The sequence below is a fragment of the Artibeus jamaicensis genome, unplaced genomic scaffold (assembly GCF_021234435.1).
Source record: "Artibeus jamaicensis isolate MK-2021 breed Jamaican fruit bat unplaced genomic scaffold, CSHL_Jam_final contig_64, whole genome shotgun sequence".
In the NCBI taxonomy this organism is placed as follows: domain Eukaryota; kingdom Metazoa; phylum Chordata; class Mammalia; order Chiroptera; family Phyllostomidae; genus Artibeus; species Artibeus jamaicensis.
Genome location: NW_026521911.1, coordinates 2405425 through 2423515, shown reverse-complemented (window position 1 = coordinate 2423515; position 18091 = coordinate 2405425). Strand labels below are relative to the sequence as shown.

General features: G+C 37.7%; 1 protein-coding gene across 2 annotated transcripts in view; it reads left to right on the top strand.

Moving 5' to 3' along the window:
* RAB6A (RAB6A, member RAS oncogene family) overlaps window positions 1-18091 on the top strand; it is a 66206-nt gene that overhangs the window by 15163 nt on the left and 32952 nt on the right. For both annotated transcript variants that reach the window (XM_037148640.2, XM_037148641.2), the window contains exon 2: window positions 11036-11094. In XM_037148640.2, the coding sequence (XP_037004535.1) occupies window positions 11036-11094 (59 nt within the window). The remainder of the gene's footprint in view (window positions 1-11035; window positions 11095-18091) is intronic.

Sequence of the window (18091 nt, the reverse complement as noted above, 5' to 3'; positions counted from 1 at the left end):
TTGAACTTTGCTCTTCAAAATATTGTACATTTGTTTTCAAAATCTCTGATATTACAATAATTATAGTCTTGCCTGTAAAACAACCTACTTATTTCAATCTCAATTGTGATTGATATTCTAAATACTGATAATTATTTTTATTTTTCAGGAGTTTTACATCTGTGCTTTGTTATATGTTGAGTTATATTCTCCTCAACTTCATATTTTGAAGTTTAACCTCTAGTACCTCATATGAAGTTAAGATAAGGTCATATGGAGTAGGATGGGCCTCTATACAGTATGGCTAGTGGGTGTCCTTATAAAAGGGGAAGTTTGGACACAGGTATAAACAGAAAATGCCAGGTGAAAATGAAGGCAAAGATGAGGGTGATGTTTCTGCACACCCAGGAATGTCAGAAGCTAAGGAAGAGGCTTGGGACAGTTTTTCCTCACAGCCCTTAGAAGGAACTAATTGCCAACCCCTTGATTTTGGATCTGTAGCCTCCAGAACTGTGAGACAATACATTTCTATTGTTTTAACCCTTCGGTTCGTAGTACTTTATGGTAGCACCCCTAGTAAACAAATACAGTGCTTAATACCCTTTTGCAACCAAACACAAAACTCGGTACACTTCTGATAACTTTAATGGACAATGTGTATTTTCTGTTTCAACTGAATTTTTTGAATAGACTATCATAATTTTGTGAGTAAATCCATTTTTGTGGCTTTCTGACATTAGTGTATTTGTTTGAATACATAATGATAGTATCATTGATTGACATTTGATTATTAGTACTTACTACTTAACAGGTCTTGTACGTACTTTACAGTCTTAACTAGTTTAATCCTTATAACAGCTCTGTGAGCTCCTTGGAGAAGTGGTTGATTTCAGGGGTGGGATAGGGAAAATACAAAATGAGCATGGAGTGTTCTGGTGCTAGAAAGTAAGGAAATATTTAAGAGAGGATGATGGCATGTTGAAAGGGCACAGGAGCCAGTGGGAAAGAGCTTTCATTGGGGAAGGTTAGAATAATTTGAGCAACAAAATAAATAATGATGATATTGGAAAACCCACAGAATTAGGATACCCATGAATCCATACTTAAGTAGGTAGGTAGTTAGATAGGACTGTTCTTCATTACAGAAGAATTTACATTGGAATACCGCAGTAATAATCACTGCATGCCTGCCCTATCTAGTCTGGCTCAGTGGATTGACTGCCCAGGTGTGTACCACGGGTCCCTGATTCAATTCCCAGTCTAGGGCACATGCCTGGGTTACTGGTCAAGTCCCCAGTAGGGGGTGCGTGAGAAGCAACCACACACTGATGTCTCTCTCCATCTCTTTCTCCCTCTCTTCCCCTCTCTCTAAAAATAAGTAAATAAAATTTTTTAAAAAATAATTAGTACAGGCAAGATCCCTTTTGGCAAATGCTAAATTTAGTGGGCAAAAGTTTGAGAGGATATATAACATTTGTATAGTCTCAAAGTATCTCCCCAAGGCATTTGTTATTTACAAAGTAAATAATAAATAATAAAACAGTAAACTTACAGTAGAGAAACAGTAGAGATTATAACCAAATAAAGAAGGTTAATATCACTAGGATTAAGACATAAATAGGATATCATGGTCTCCCTGTGCACCCGAGAGAGACACTTTAGTCCTGTGGTAGTCTTGCCAAAAATGCATGACCTGAATCTAATGAGAAAAATGACAAACCTAAATTGAGAAACATTATACAAAACAACTGACCTGTATTCTTTAAGCATCAAGGCCATGAAAACAAGGAAAGACAGGAAGTGTTACATAGAGAGGAGACTAAGGAAGCATGACAACTAAATGCATTGTGGAATCCTGATTTGGATTTTGGGACAGAAAAAGGGAATTTTTCACCAGTAGAAAAACTGGTGAAACCCAAATGAGTTCTGTAGTTCAGTTAATAACATTGCATCACTTTTAATTTTATAAGTTTGATAATTGTGCTGTTGTTTTATAAGATGTCATCATTTCCAAGTAAAAGGTCAAAACAGTTCCTTAAAATAGGTACTGCTGTTATTTCCATTTTACCGGGAACAAATTAAGGTGTAAAGAGGTTAACTTGTCCCAGCTGGGTATGCTTAGTAAGTGGTCAGGCTGGGCTTTCAGCTCAGCCTTCTGGTTCTAGAGCTCCAGTGCTAAAGCACTAAACTTCACAACCTTTCCTTGATAAATTTTGTGTAGGTGGAATATGTGTGGAAAGTATGGATTCTTAGGTGTTCCTCAGACCATAAGAATGACAAAACCAATCACCTATGGGAAGTTGAGGTATATCAACTATAACTGTAAGATAAGGTTGTTTGTCATGTATTTTGACGTTCTGGACTTTTGTAATTTATATGACAGAATTCTCAGTACATGTAACTTACATTTAACAGAATAAGATGAGAAACAGTTTTTAGTAAACATCAGTGACTTTGGTAATATTTATTAATGATTGTGGTACTGACTGATACTGAATTGTCAGAATTATTTCAAGATGTTGTTTATACACAAGGAAAATCAGGTTTATTTTATCGTGTACTTAAAATGTGATATCCAAACATCCGGCCAAGATGGAGGCCTAGGTGGAAACACTGTGTCTCCTCGCAAAACCAAAATTAAGGACAACAAAGATTTAGAAACAAAAACACAACCAGAACAGACAGAAAATTGAACTGTATGGAATTCTGACAACCATTTATCCAGACAGGTAAGAGGGGCGGAATCAGTGGCTGGCAGAGAGGGATCAAGGCAGGAAAAGGCAGTGGCAGCCAGACCCGGGAGTGCAGGTGGACCGGGGCTGACTGCAGTCACACATTCGCACACAGACAAACTAGGCAAAACGGGCATCAAGACAGACCCCATAACCCAGGGCCCTAGCAACAGGAAATAAAACCTAAAGGCACCGAATGAAAAGGTGCTGGCATGTGGGAAGTGGTAGAGGGTACTGAAATTTGAGAGTATGGAACAAGCGCCATTGCTCCCTCTCTGACCCTACCCCCACATACACTGTCATAACCCAGCAACTGGGTTGCCCTACCCTGGTGAACACCTAAGGCTCTGCCCCTCATACATAACAGGTGCATCCAGACCAAAAAAAAAAAAAAAAGGCCCAAGTAAAGAACAGATCAAAGCTCCAGAAAAATACAACTAAGCAATAAAGAGATAACCAACCTATCAGATGCACAGTTCAAAGCACTGGTGATCAAGATGCTCACAGAACTGGTTGATTTTGGTCACAAATTAGATGAAAAAATGAAGGCTATGCTAAGTGAAATAAAGGAAAATGTATAGGGAACCAATAGTGATGGGAAGGAAACTGGGACTCAAATCAATGGAATGGACCAGAAGGAAGAAAGAAACAACCAAACAGAAAAGAATGAAGAAACAAGAATTCAGAAAAAAAGAGGAGAGGCTTAGGAACCTCCAGGACATCTTTAAATGTTCCAACATCCAACTTATAGGGGTACCAGAAGGGGAAGAGGAACAGTCACAAGTGGAAAACTTATTTGAACAAATAATAAAGGAGAACTTCCCCAAACTGGCAAAGGAAATAGACTTCCAGGAAATCCAGGAAGCTCAGAGAGTCCCAAAGAAGTTGGACCCAAGAAGGAACACACCAAGGAACATCATACTTACATTAGCCAAGATTAAAATGAAGAAGAGAATTCTAGAAGCAGCAAGAGCTAAGGGGACATTCACCTACAAGGGAGTTCCCATCAGACTGTCAGCAGATTTCTCAAAAGAGACCTTATAGGCAAGAAGGGGCTGGAAAGAAGTATTCCAAGTCATGAAATCCAAAGACCTACATCCAAGATTGCTCTATCCAGCAAAGCTTTCATTTAGAATAGAAGGGCAGATAAAGCCCTTCTCAGGTAAGGTCAAGTTCAAGGAGTTCATCATCACAAAACCATTACTTTGTGAAATGTTAAAGAGACTTATCTAAGAGAAAGAAGATAAAAAATATGAACAATGAATGGACAGCAAGCTCACAGTTAATAACAACCACACTAAAATAAAAGCAAACTAAGCAAACAACTAGAACAGGAACAGAACCATAGAAATGGAGATCATATGGAAAGTTAGCAACAGGGGAGTGGGAGGAGGAGAAGGGGAGAGAAGGTACAGAGAATAAGTAGCATAGACGGTGAGGAGAAAACAGACAGGGGGAGGGGAAGTGTAGGGTAGGAAATATAGAAGCTAAAGAACTTATGACACATGGACATGAACTAAAGGGGGTTTGGGAGGGGTTTTGCAGGGTGGAGGGGAATGAAGGGGGGAATGGGACAGCTGTAATGGCATAATCAATAAGATATATTAAATAAAAATAAAATGTGATACTCAAATGGGAATTGTTCAGTCTCATCTAGAAGGCAAAAGTACAACTGAAAAAAGTCTTTAGATTTGTAACAATATCTTACAGAAAAGGTAACAGTTACTTTGCAGTTCTAAGATCTGAACAAGAATACAAAGGCTTATGCTAAAATATGAAGGTTTATGCTGAAATATGAAACAGTGGATTGGAGTCAGATATATGGAAGAATTTCATGATTGAAAAGGTTGTAGAAATATTAAAGTAAGTTATGAAATCACTTGGAGAATATTTCCTTTTTCAAATAGAGAACTGATTTCTTGGAAGATTTAGTAGTGCTCAGGTAGAACCAGGAGTATAGCTACAGTACTCAACAGATTCATTTTTGGGTTCTGTAGAGTCATATTTATTGATAATTACATATTCTTGTTTGCTAGTTTTAGGTGTCCTTACTTGCTTCAATATAAGCTTCCTTTTATTGGAACTTGATGGATTTTATTTATTCTGTATTATATAAATAAATTTATTATATGGCATAGGTAAACGTAAGCTGTATGAGGCTGCTGCTGGTGTAACACAGCATTACTGTTTTATAACAAATATTTTTAAAAATAAGTATAAAAAGTACAGTTCTAAGGTAACAATAAAATTATAGTATAATAAATATATAAACCAGTAACCTAGTTGTTTATTATCATTATCAGGTATCATGTACCATGCATAATTGTATGTGCGCTTTTCGGTGGGTTTGTTTACACCAGCATTATCACAAATACATGAGTAATATAGCCTACCCTAAGGAGGCTATAATGTTATAAAGTGATAGGAATTTTTTAGCTCCATTACAGTAATGGCCATCTGACCAAAATATGTTATATAACATACAACCATATTTGGACTTCAGATAAATCTGTCGTCTTAATATGCTTTCTTGTGTCATAGATATTTCTTTCTATGTTATTTGAATTTTTAGTGTTTTAAAAATTATTCCATAATTATTATTAATGGGGAAGATACACATTTTTTCTTTTATTTAGTGATTACCCTAGAAGTTATGGCACATAGCCATGACATGTAAAAGTCTGTGATTACCCTGACTGGTGTGGCTCAGTTGGTTGGGCATTTTCCTGTAGAGCAAAAGGTCACAGGTTAAATTCCCAGTCAAGGCACATGCCTAGGCTGCAGGTTTGGTCCCTAGTCAAGGTGCATACAAGAGGCAACCAATCAGTGTTTCTCTCTCCTTCCCTAAAAAAAAAAAAGACAATTTTAAGGTTTAAAAAAAGTCTAATATTAATTGATTTCTTTACTCTTTCAGACAATGCAAGGGCCTTAGAACTCTACCTGTACTTACCACTCCTTCTGACTTTATGTGCTGTGTGTGTGTGTGTGTGTGTGTGTGTGTAAAACCCTATAAGATGTTACTGTTTGGCACAATGATTATTTCAATTTTTTTATGAGGAAAACTTTTTTTTAAAGATTCTATTCATTTTTAGAGAGATAGGAAAGGAGGGAGAGAGAGAGAGAAACATTGATGTGTGCGAGAAACAGTAGTCAGTTGCCTCTCCCATGCCCCCAACTGGGGGGACCTGGCATATCCAGACTTGTGCCCTGACCAGGAATTGAACCTGTGACCTTTCTATTCAACAGTTGGTGCTCCATCTACTAGCCACCAGCTAGGGCAGGAAAACTTTTTACTGAAATATAACTTGATAGAAAAGCATACAAGTCATAAGTGTGCAACTTGAATGAGAAAATTTCCTAGTCATATTTCTATCCTTATGAAAGTTATTTATTACTAGAAATTGGCAAATTTGGCTTTCTGGTTTTAAAACCTCAACTTCCTCAGCTTTGTTGTATGTATGTTCCTATGAACTGTATCTACCTTCATTTTTCCAAGAATGCAAGGCAGTTTCAGGCTGTTTTCTTCTAGACTCTGGGCTACCCTTCTAGACTATTCAATTACTATCGCTAGTAATAAAAGCTGTCTAGTCGGTGAAGTTTCTTGTCATTGATTAATTTATTCAGTGCCAGGCAGGGACCAAAAGTGTTAGTATAGCCATGAACAAGATAGGTGAGGTTCATGTTCTGTATCTTACCCTTTGTAAGAAACAAAGGGTATCTAGTTGGGGAGGTAAAGTAGTAAAAAAAAATGCACCAAGATAATTTGAGATAAGTGTTATATTGCCAATTTTTCTTACATTTCCCCATAAGAAAAAGTGGATTGTGCTTTTCCTTATATTACATTTCTACACTTAGATGTAAAGTTTTTGAGTAAAGTTAATGATGGTAAAGTAAGTCTCATGCTAGTACTTATTTTGAACTTGCCACTGGACTGTTCTTTGAGGGTAAAGATTATTTACAACTCATCTTTTTATCCTTGAGATACATTTCTAGATGGATGTTGACTTTGTTGTAGGAATAAATAAAAACCTTGCTGCTATCTAAAATACTGGTAGAAATATAATCTTAGGTTGACAGTAGTTTTGAAAGGCAACTTACTTTTTCTTTCCTTCAGGGGTAGCCATATCTGATATTGAATTTACGAGTTCATAATGTAATCAGGAAAGAAAAGTTCCACAAAATTAGGTTACATGAGCAAAATCTCAGAGGCTTCAAAGTACATGTTATGCTTGAATAACTAATAGCCTTCCATAAGTGTCAGGTGAAGTTTATGTTTGGCCTCGGATAGGAGACGAGACTAAAAGGCTAGGCTTAAATTTGATCATAAAGTCCTCGAATGCCTGCTAAGGATTTTAAATTTTATCTTATAGATACTAGGGAGCCTTAAAGTGTTTTGTATGTTAAGGAAGGATACATCTCTGACAGTATAGAAGCTGGACGTTTTACTTAGTTCTTTCTTCTCATGTTTATTCTTGTACATGTATATGTTTGTCTCTTTCAGTGTATTGTAAATTCTGGTGGTCACGGCCTTCCTTAGTCGTAGTTGGTTTTCATAATCATCCCCCAAACCTCCAATGATCTTTAGCATATAATAGTGTTTGATTTTGGTGGTTTTTTTTGGTTTTGTTTTTTAAAGATTTTATTTCTTTTCAGAGAGAGGGGAAGGGAAGGAGAAAGGGAGAAAAACATCAGTGTGTTACAGAAACATTGATGGGTTACCTCTTGCATGCCCAAAATGGGGATTTAGCCTGCAACCCAGGCATGTGCCCTGATCAGGAATAGAACCTATGACCTTTCTGTTTTCAGCATGATGCCCAACCCACTGATCCACATTGAATAGGGCCCTTAGCACTGAGTTTTGGAATGAAGTGAGAAATAGTAGCCATTCAAGCATTAAAATATTTGTTTACTTGTTATTTATCTTTGTTAAGAGTAACCAGTGTATCTTTATGTATCTTTCTGTCTTTATCACACATGTATATAAATATTTTTTATTTTACCTTGGATGTCTCATTTCATCATTCTGGAAATTTATAGTACTTCAGGTCAAATGCCTTTAACATAAATATTGGAATGAAGCACCTTTATTAAAAAGAACTGTAGAGCCATAGATGTGAAATTACTTATTTTAACAAATATTCTATGTAACCAAACTCATTCTCCCCATTTTTTAATATGACAGTACAAGTGTACTCATAGTTTTTTCTTTTTAAACTTTAGGAGAAGCAAAATCTTTATTCAATTTAGGTCATTAGAAAAAGGCTACTAGATTTATTGAATTTTAGTGTTCCCGACCAGGTTAGCTACATTGAAGTAGCATTAGCCTGGTTTAATTGATCCTGTTTTGCTGTGGAATTGCATCATCCAGGTGAGACATCCTGGACAATGATATTGCAAGAATATGATATTGCAGTAACTTTTGCTTACATCTGAGCTTTTCTGCTGTAGTCCTTAGGTACCTTTTTCAGCTTCCTCATTACTATGATGGAGTCGTGACCACAGATTGGGTTTGGTTTTGTTTTTTCCTTAACTCTGTTACTAAAATCATAGCATCTGATTTGAGCTACTATTATTATCACAGCATATTAATCTTACATACTGGCTTATTTTGTGGGAAAATGTAAATATGTAGTTTGTCTGTTTTAGTATTATCTGCCCAGTATAACTGACCAAGAATTATGAAGCAATTGAGACTTTTTGTATATAAACACTAGTCTTAATATTCTTTGAATAATAAGTACATTATATGAGAAATTACCCCTTATAGAAATATCTCCTAAATTAATCTTCTAGAGGCACAATAATTAGTCTCTCTAACCTTTAATAATCAGCCCTTATTTTTAGCATTCATTTTAGTTATCTTTGGTGTTCTAATATTAGATTTAAAAAAAATCTTCCATGTCCCTGGCTGGTATGGCTCAGTGGATTGAGCAATGGACTGCAAAAGCAAAAGATCGCCAGTTTGATTTCCAGTTGGGGCACATGCCTAGGTTGCAGGCCAGGTCCCCCATAGGGGGCACCTGAGGCAACCACACATTAATGTTTCTCTCCCTTTCTTTTTCCCTTCCTTTCCCTCTCTAAAAATAAATAAATAAATAAAATGTAAAAAATGCATAGTTTTCTGGTAGTGAGAGTTTTTTTAATGTGATAAAACATACATAATGGAATTTACCATTTTAACTACTTCTAAGTGTACAGTTCAGTAGCATTAAGTACATGCATATTATACAACCATCACCACCATAAATTTTTAGTAATGCTACATATATTGAGATAAAATTATATATAATACAAGTCACCCATTTAAAGTATACAAGCCAGTATACTGTTTTTAGTATAGTTAGAGTTGTGCAGCCATCACTAGACAGTTTTAGGATATTTTCTTTTTTTTTCTTTTTTTTTTAGTAGATTTTAAATTTTTAAATTTATTTTTTTAATTTAATTATTGTTCAAGTACAGTTTTCTGTCTTTTTAAAAAAATATTTTATTTATTTATCTTTAGAGGGGAAGGGAAGGAGAGAGGGAGAGAAACCATCAATGTATGGTTGCCTCTCATGAGTCCCCTGCTGGGAACTGGCCTACAACCCAGGCGGCATGTGCCCTGACTGGGAATCGAACTGTGATCATGTGGTTCGCAGGTCCGCACTCAATCCACTGAGCTACACCAGCCAGGAGTTTTCTGTCTTTTACTCCCATCCCAGCACCCCCCCCCCACCAGCGTTCCTCACCTCCCTCCTATTTCTACCCCCCTTAGTTTTTGTCCATGTGTCCTTTATACTAGTTCCTGTAAATCCTTCCCCCTTCCCCCTGAAATTCCCTCCCCTCTCTCCTCTGGTTACTGTCAGCCTGTTCTCTAGTTGAGTGTCTTTGGTTACATTTTGCTTGCTTATTTGTTTTGTTGTTTAGGTTCCTGTTAAAGGTGAGAGCATATGGTATTTGTCTTTCACTGCCTGGCTTATTTCACTCAGCATAATGCTTTCCAGTGGATATTTTCATCATCGCCAAAAGAATCCCTACATCGCTTAACCATCACAACCCAATTCCTTTATCTTCCCCCATCCTTAAGCAACCACTAACCTACTCTCTGTCTTTATATATGTGCCTAAACACTCCATATAAATGGAATTATATGTGGTCTTTTTCTACTGACCTCTTTTACTTAGTGTGGTTTTTTTAAGACATCTTTATTGTGGCATATATCAGTATGTCATTCCTTTTTATGGCTAATTAGTATTGCATTGTATGGATATAATACATTTTGTTTATGCATTACTAAGTTGAAGAGCTGATCCCGAAATGAGTTTTGTGTGTGTGTGTTTTTGTTTTTTTTTAAGATTTTTATTTTCTAGCTCTGGCTGGTGTAGCTCAGTGAATTGAGCACGGGCCTGCGAACCAAAAGATTGCAGTTCGATTCCCCGTCAGGTCACGTGCCTGGGTTGCAGGCTAGTTCCCAGCAGGGGCCAGTTCCCAGCAGGGGATGCACCAGAAGCAACCATCCATTGATATTTCTCTCCTTCCCTTCCCTTCTAAAGATAAATAAATTTTTTAAAAAAAGATTTTTATTTTCTTTTTAGAGAGAGGAGAAAAGGGAGGGAGAAAGAGAAACATCAGTGTATGAGAGAAACATTGTGCAAGAGAAACATTGATTGATTGCCTCTTGCATGTCTCTAAGTGGGGACCTGGCCTGCAATCCAGGCCTGTGCCCCAATTGGGAATCAAACCAGTGACCTTTCAGTTTGCAGGCTGGTGCTCAATCCATTGAGCCACATCAGCCAAGGCCTGAGATCAGCTTTAAAACAGTTTCCCATGTCACTTCTTTCTCACTCATAAACAGTCTAGTTCTTGGAGCCCTCTTAGCTTTCCTAGGACTCTAGTCTTTATATTCCCAGGGATTACGCTTTGATTCATTGACTTAAGTAGAGCTGAACCTCACTTTCCCCAGGTTACTGCCCAGGAAGTTAACTATAATTTTTCGTGATCTAATTCTTCTTTTTGTTAGGACCCAAGTAAATATCTGCTTTGTCTTTTTGTAAATTAGAGGTATCAACATAATTGTTTTCCTCCATCTTATCCCTCATATTCCTGAACTCCTAGCTAAAATACTCTTTACTCGTGCTTCGAATTTAAGAAATTGTTGTCTATTTAAAGAAAGGCATTTCAACAAACTTAAGGCTCAGTGTTTTGTTTTGGTTTTTTTCATTATTGTTAGTGGAACTTTTACTGATATTTTCCATTGAATTAAATTGCAGTTTTTTGTGAAAGAATGCTTCAAGAACCCAATGTAATGTGTTAACTGAGTGAATTTCTTTTTCTTTTCATTTCAGTTGGGAAGACATCCTTGATTACCAGATTCATGTATGACAGTTTTGATAACACCTATCAGGTATTTTGTTTTTACCAACTTACTAGTTGTATCTATTTTGTGTTATAAGTAATATTCAAGGTCTTTTTTTTTAATTCACTTATTTATATGCAGTCATAGATATAAAAGCACTTTCTGTAATTTGTAAAAAACCTATATAAATACAAAGTGTAACTGATTTTGCTCATAGTCCTCAACTTCATTTGATTCTGTATCTTCCAAAGTCTTTTGCACAATTATCATTGATACGATCTGGGCAAGAAGTAGGAATGATTGTAAATATTGTCTTATAGAGATTTTTGTCCAAGTCTAGGATTCTATGACATTCTCATCTATACTTGAAGTCAAGAATAAGGGCATTTGGGAAGTTCACAAATATGTACAAATTAAACAATGTATTCCTAAATAACCAGTGGGTCAGTGACAAAATCACAAGGGAAATAGAAAATACTTTGAGCCAAATGAAAAGGAAAACACAGTATACCAAAACTTATGGGACTCAGCTGAAGCAGTGCTATAAGGAAAAGAAATACATGAAATCAATAGTTTAACCTTCTACTTTAATGTATATGCTATATATATTTCATATATACCAATAATGAGCAAGTAGAATTTGAGATTGCAACATCCATTTACATTAGCACCCCCCAAAGTGAAATTCTTAGGTATAAATGTAACAAAATATATACAAGATCTATATGAGAAAAACTGAAAACTTTGATGAAAGATATCAAGAAAGAATTAAATGGAGAATTAGTCTGTGTACATAGACAGAAGACTCATATTGTCAGTGTGTCCATTGCTTCCAGTTTATCTCTCGATTCAATTCATTCCCAATTAAAATCCCAGCAAGTAATTTTGTAAGTATTGACAAACTTATTCTAAAGTTTATATGGAAAGGCAGAAGACCCAGAATAGCTAAAACAATATTGAAGGAGTAGAGCAAAGTCAAAGGGTTGATGCTTCTTGACTTAAGGATCCTTTTCCATAAAGCTATAGTAATCAAGGCATTGTTGTTATTGGCAAAAGAAGAAACAAAAAGGTCAATGGAACAGGGTTTGAAAAAACCTCATTTCCCAAACCTGTGTTCCTCCTTTACTGTCGATACTCTGACCACACTTACAGCACTTCTGATACCGGGTGTGTGGAGGTTTTTCCCACACAAGCAACTCTATGATACCAGCTGGGTATCCTGCAATTTAACTCAGTTCTGACACTGTCTACAAATATGGTGATAGCGTCAGATCCCACAGATTAAGGCTCAATCCCATGAGACTGCCCCCACACTTCATTTTCTTTAATTTTTAAAAAATTTTCGTTCTGGCTGGTGTAGCTCAGTGGATTGAGCACAGACTGCAAACCAAGGGGTCGCTAGTTCGATTCCCAGTCAGGGCACATGCCTGGGTTGCAAGCCAGGTCCCCAGTGGGGGCCATGTGATCTTTTATTTATTTATTTTTAGAGAGAAGGGAAGGGAGGAGAAGAGAGGGTGAGAAACATCGATGTGTGAGAAAAACATTGATTGGCCACCTCTTGCATGGCCCAAACCAGGGACCCAGCCGGCAACCCAGGCATGTGCCCTGTTTTGAAATGGAACCTGTAACCTGTTGGTCTGCAGGATGATGTCCAACCCACTGAGCCACACCACTCAGGGCCTGTCCCCTACTTCGGATGTTAGTCATAAGTAGTTGGTCCCCAAGTTATCTACAACTTTTGTCCTATGTACTACAAATCAGGTTCCCATGACCTTCTCCCCTTCAAGTTTGTGATTTGCTAGAACAGCTCACAGAACTGAAGGAAACAGTTATGTTTATTGGTTTATTGAAGGATATAAAGGCAACAGATGAACAGCCTGATGAAGAGATACATATAGTGAGGTCTGGGAGTGCCCCAAGTGAAAGAGTATTTGTCCCTGTGTTGTTGGGGATGCATTACCCTCCTGGTTTATTGATGCGACCACGAATCTGGAAGTTCTCCAAACCCTGCGCTTTTGAATTTTTATGAAAATTTCATCTTGTAGATGTGTTCAGTCATTAACTCCATTTCCAGTCCTCTCTCCTCTTTGGAGAGTGGAGGATGAGGCTGAAAATTCCAAACTTCTAATCATGTCTTAGTCTTTGTGGTGATTAGCTCCTTCCTCTTTCTCCCCAACCTAGGAGACACCCAGAGTTACCTCATTAGAACAAAAGATGTTCTTATTAAGAATTTACAAGGGTTTTAGGGGCCCTAGGAACTGGGGTCAAAGACCAAGTATAGAATAAGAGATGCTCCTAGTGCTTTTACCACTTAGGAATTTACAAAGATTTTAGGAGCCCTGTGTCAGGAACTAGGGTCAGAGACCAGTATATGTCATTCTTAGTGTTTCACAAACAGAGTTCAGAAATAGACTCACATGAATATAACCAACTAACCATTGACAAAGGAGCAAAGACAGCAATACAGTGGAGCCAAGATAGTCTCTTCAACAAATGGTGCTGGAACAACTGGGCATCTACACACAAAGAAATGAGTCATGATGCAGAGGTTACATACACCCTTCACAAAGATTAACTCAACATGGATCACAGACAGATGTAAAACACAAAACTTAAAACCCCTAGAATATAACATTGAAGAAAACCTAAATAACTGTGGATATAGCAGTTGTGTTTTAGATATAGCACCAAAGGTACAATCTGTAAAAGAAATAATTGACAAAGCTGGACTTTATTAAAATTAAATATCTCTCTTCTGTGAAAGACATTGTTGAGAGAATGAGAAGACAAATCACAGACCGGGATAAAAATATTTGAAAAAGAAACATAAGGCAAAGGACTGTTATCCAGAAATATACAAAGGGCTCTTAAAAATCAATGTATACCTGTGAAACTACCACCACCACCACCAAGATTAAGAATATTCTCATAATCCCAAGTGGAATTTGTTTTTAATTAATAAGCCTTTTATTAAACACCACAAAGATCATAGAAATGAAATAATAAATCTGACATTTAAGGAAGGTCACTTCTTAAAAAGCAAATGAATATGTACTGGATATATTTTATTATCATTCTTTTGAGTATTTCAGAAATGGCTTAGCCACCTCTGAAGACATGAAAAGAGCAAGTTTAGAAATGAAAGTCAGTAAGCAGTGAATGAAAGCAGTGAGTGAAGCAGTAAGCAGAAATGAAAGTCAGTAACCGAAGCAGTAAGACTGCTTCGGTTTCTTCTGGACCTCTTTAGATAGATACCCCCAATTTTCTAGATCTCTGCAACTATAGCTTATAGCCTCCATCAGCTGACTTTCTCTTGTATGTGGGTGATATTTTTATTCTGAGCAGTGCTCTGACCTCAGCATAGAAGCTACAAATACCGGTCTTAGGGACTGAAAGAGTACTGATGCCATTGAGCCATATGTGGAAAATTCCTGAGAATATAAGGGCACATCTTTGGAAGTAAAATCTAATACCACAGACTAAAAATTATGAATTGTGCTTAAAGTCATAGGCTAAAGAATTATGAGCTAAAGTCTGTATTTAGAGTTCTCTGGGTGTTTCAAAAGTATTTTTTTCTTTTTTAAATATATTTTGTTGATTATTCCATTACAGTTGTCCCGTTTCACCCCCATCATTCTCCTCCACTCTGCACACCCCCTCCCACCCACATTCCCCCCTTTAGTTCATGTCCATGTGTCATAAGTTCTTTAGCTTCTATATTTCCTACCCTACACTTCCCCTCCCCTTGTCTGTTTTCTCCCCACCGTCTATGCTACTTATTCTCTGTACCTTCTCTCCCCTTCTCCTCCTCCCACTCCCCTGTTGCTAGCTTTCCATATGATCTCCATTTCTATGGTTCTGTTCCTGTTCTAGTTGTTCGCTTAGTTTGCTTTTGTTTTAGTGTGGTTGTTATTAACTGTGAGCTTGCTGTCCATTCACTGTTCATATTTTTTATCTTCTTTTTCTTAGATAAGTCTCTTTAACATTTCACAAAGTAATGGTTTTGTGATGATGAACTCCTTGAACTTGACCTTACCTGAGAAGGGCTTTATCTGCCCTTCTATTCTAAATGAAAGCTTTGCTGGATAGAGCAATCTTGGATGTAGGTCTTTGGATTTCATGACTTGGAATACCTCTTTCCAGCCCCTTCTTGCCTGTAAGATCTCTTTTGAGAAATCCACTGACAGTCTGATGGGAACTCCTTTGTAGGTGACTGTCCCCTTATCTTTTGCTGCTTCTAGGATTCTCTTCTTCATTTTAATCTTGGGTAATGTAATTATGATGTGCCTTGGTGTGTTCCTTCTTGGGTCCAACTTCTTTGGGACTCTCTGAGCTTCCTGGATTTCCTGGAAATCTATTTCCTTTGCCAGTTTGGGGAAGTTCTTTATTATTTGTTCAAATAAGTTTTCCACTTGTGACTATTCCTCTTCCCCTTCTGGTACCCCTATAAGTTGGATGTTGGAACATTTAAAGATGTCCTGGAGGTTCCTAAGCCTCTCCTCTTTTTTCTGAATTCTTGTTTCTTCATTCTTTTCTGTTTGGTTGTTTCTTTCTTCCTTCTGGTCCACTCCATTGATTTGAGTCCCAGTTTCCTTCCCATTGCTATTGGTTCCCTGTGCATTTTCCTTCATGTCACTTAGTGTAGCCTTCATTTTTTTAAAATCTAATTTGCAACCAGAATCAACCAGTTCTGTGAGCATCTTGACCACCGGTGCTTTGAACTGTGCATCTGATAAATTGGCTGTCTCTTTGTTGTTTACTTGTGTTTGCTGTGGAGCTTTGATCTGTTCTTCTGTTTGGGCCATATATATATGGAATTTACAAGGGTTTATAAATATATATATACACACATATATATACATATCTATCTATCTGTATATTTTTTTGTGTTGTCACTTCAGTTATGTATGAGGGGTGGAGCCTTAGGTGTTCACCAGGGCAGGGCAACCCAGTCTCTGGGTTGTGACGCTGTATGTGGGAAGGGGTCCTAGAGAGAACAATGGCGCTTGCTCTGCTCTATGCTACTAGATTTCAGTCCCTTCTGCTGCTTCCCCCAAGCAAACTGGAACTTTCTGGTGCTGATTCCCGAGTGGGTGGGCTTGTGTACATTCTAGAACCCTGTGGGTCTCTCCAACGAACTCTCCTGTGAGGCTGGGAGTCTTTCCCGGCACCTCAACCCCCACAAGTGTTTTCAGGTGGTGCTTTTTGGCATTATTTCCTGGTGCTGGGGTTCTGGGTTGCACTGTCTGTCTTGCTGCCTGTTTTTGCCTGGTTTGCACATGAATGTGTGTCCATGGTTAGCCAGCCGCCTTGTGCTCCTCACTGGGTCTGCTCATTGCCACCCCAAGCCTGGGGTCTGCCAACTGCCACCTGTGTGCCCAGGTGCCAGCCACCGCTTTTTCTTGCCTGGAACCCTCTCCACCAGTCACTGACTCCGCCCCTCTTACCAGTCTGGATGAATGGTTATCAGACTTCTGTACAGTTCAGTTTTCTGTCAGTTCTGGTTGTTGTTTTGTCTCTAAATTTTTGTTGTCCTTAATTTTGGTTGTGCAAGGAGGCACAGTGTGTCTACCTACGCCTCCATCTTGGCCAGAAGTCCAGAAAGTATTTTCTTATGCCCAAGTTTCCTGTGAAATTAAGGAGATCTTTCAGTTGTACCTGAAAGTGCCATTGCTATTTTTTCATGTGCTAAAACTATTGCTACTGTTAAGTCATACATATGTAAGAACAGTGGTGTTGATGGGGTGAGGTTATAGAAAACTTTACAGTAAGGAAAGATTTTGACTCTTTATTAAAAAGTTGTTTGTAATGAAGCCAAAATACTATTGTACTTAGGAGATAATAATTAACAATTAACTTAGGAGATAACAATTAAGCTACAAGTTTTTTGTAAGAATTGTACAGTCCTAGATACTATGTTAGCTTTAACAAGAAAAGTTGGCTTATATAGCTGTATCCTTACTTAGAGAAATAATGTGTATGCTTGATAGTATATCAGGTATTGTCTTTGAATATGAAAACTTGACCGTATGTGATTAGCTGCCAACTTACTTATCAGGTAAAGAGTTCTTTGGCAAATCATTTCAAGATTCCCTAACCCTATGCTTACCACACACACAACAGAAGAACTTTTTTCCAGATTTTATTTATTTTTAGAGATGGAAAGTGAGGGAGAAAGAGAGGAAGAGAAACATTGAGATGATAGAGAAACATTGATTCATTGCTTCTCGTACATGCCCCAGCTGGGGACCAAACCCGCAACCCAGGCATGTGTCCTGACCAGGGATCGAACTGGCAACCTTTCCCTTTGCAGAATGGCACCCAAGCAACTGAGCCACACCAGTCAGGGCCAGGAACACTTCTTAAATGAATAATTAAAAAGATAGTCTCATTGCTAGAAATTTATTACTGGCCTTATGTAAGATATATCTGAAATTTAGTTTAAGTGAAGTTCTTTTTCACAAAAAACATACATTTTATGTAATTAATAATGCACGCTCTTGGGAAAGAGAGGAAGAGATACATCGGTAAGTTGCCTCTCACACACCTACAACTGAGGACCTGTTCTCTAATCCAGGCATGTGCCTTCATTGGGAATCCAACTGGCAGCCTTTCAGTTTGCAGGCCAGCACTCAGTCTGCTGAGCCATACCAGCCAGGCCACATTGTTTTTCTGATTCAGTTTTTGATTTCTTATTTTTAAATTTTCTTTCATTTTTCATACTTTTTTTTTTCACACCCTGGCTGGTATGGCTCAGTGAATTGAGTGTTGGCCTAGGAACAAAAGCGTCACTGGTTCAATTCCCAGTCAGGGCATATGCCTGGGTTGTGGGACAGGTCCCCAGTAGGCAGCATGTGAGAGGCAACCACACATTGATGTTTCTCTCCCTCTTTCTTCCTCCCTTCCCCTCTTTCTGAAAATAAATAAATAAAATTTAAAAAATTAGTTTTTTGTTGTTTTAGCTCCTCTCAGATATATTGTTGTTTTATTGGGGGGAGGGTTAATTGTGCTAAGACCTTAACATCAGATTTTTAAGTGTAAACCA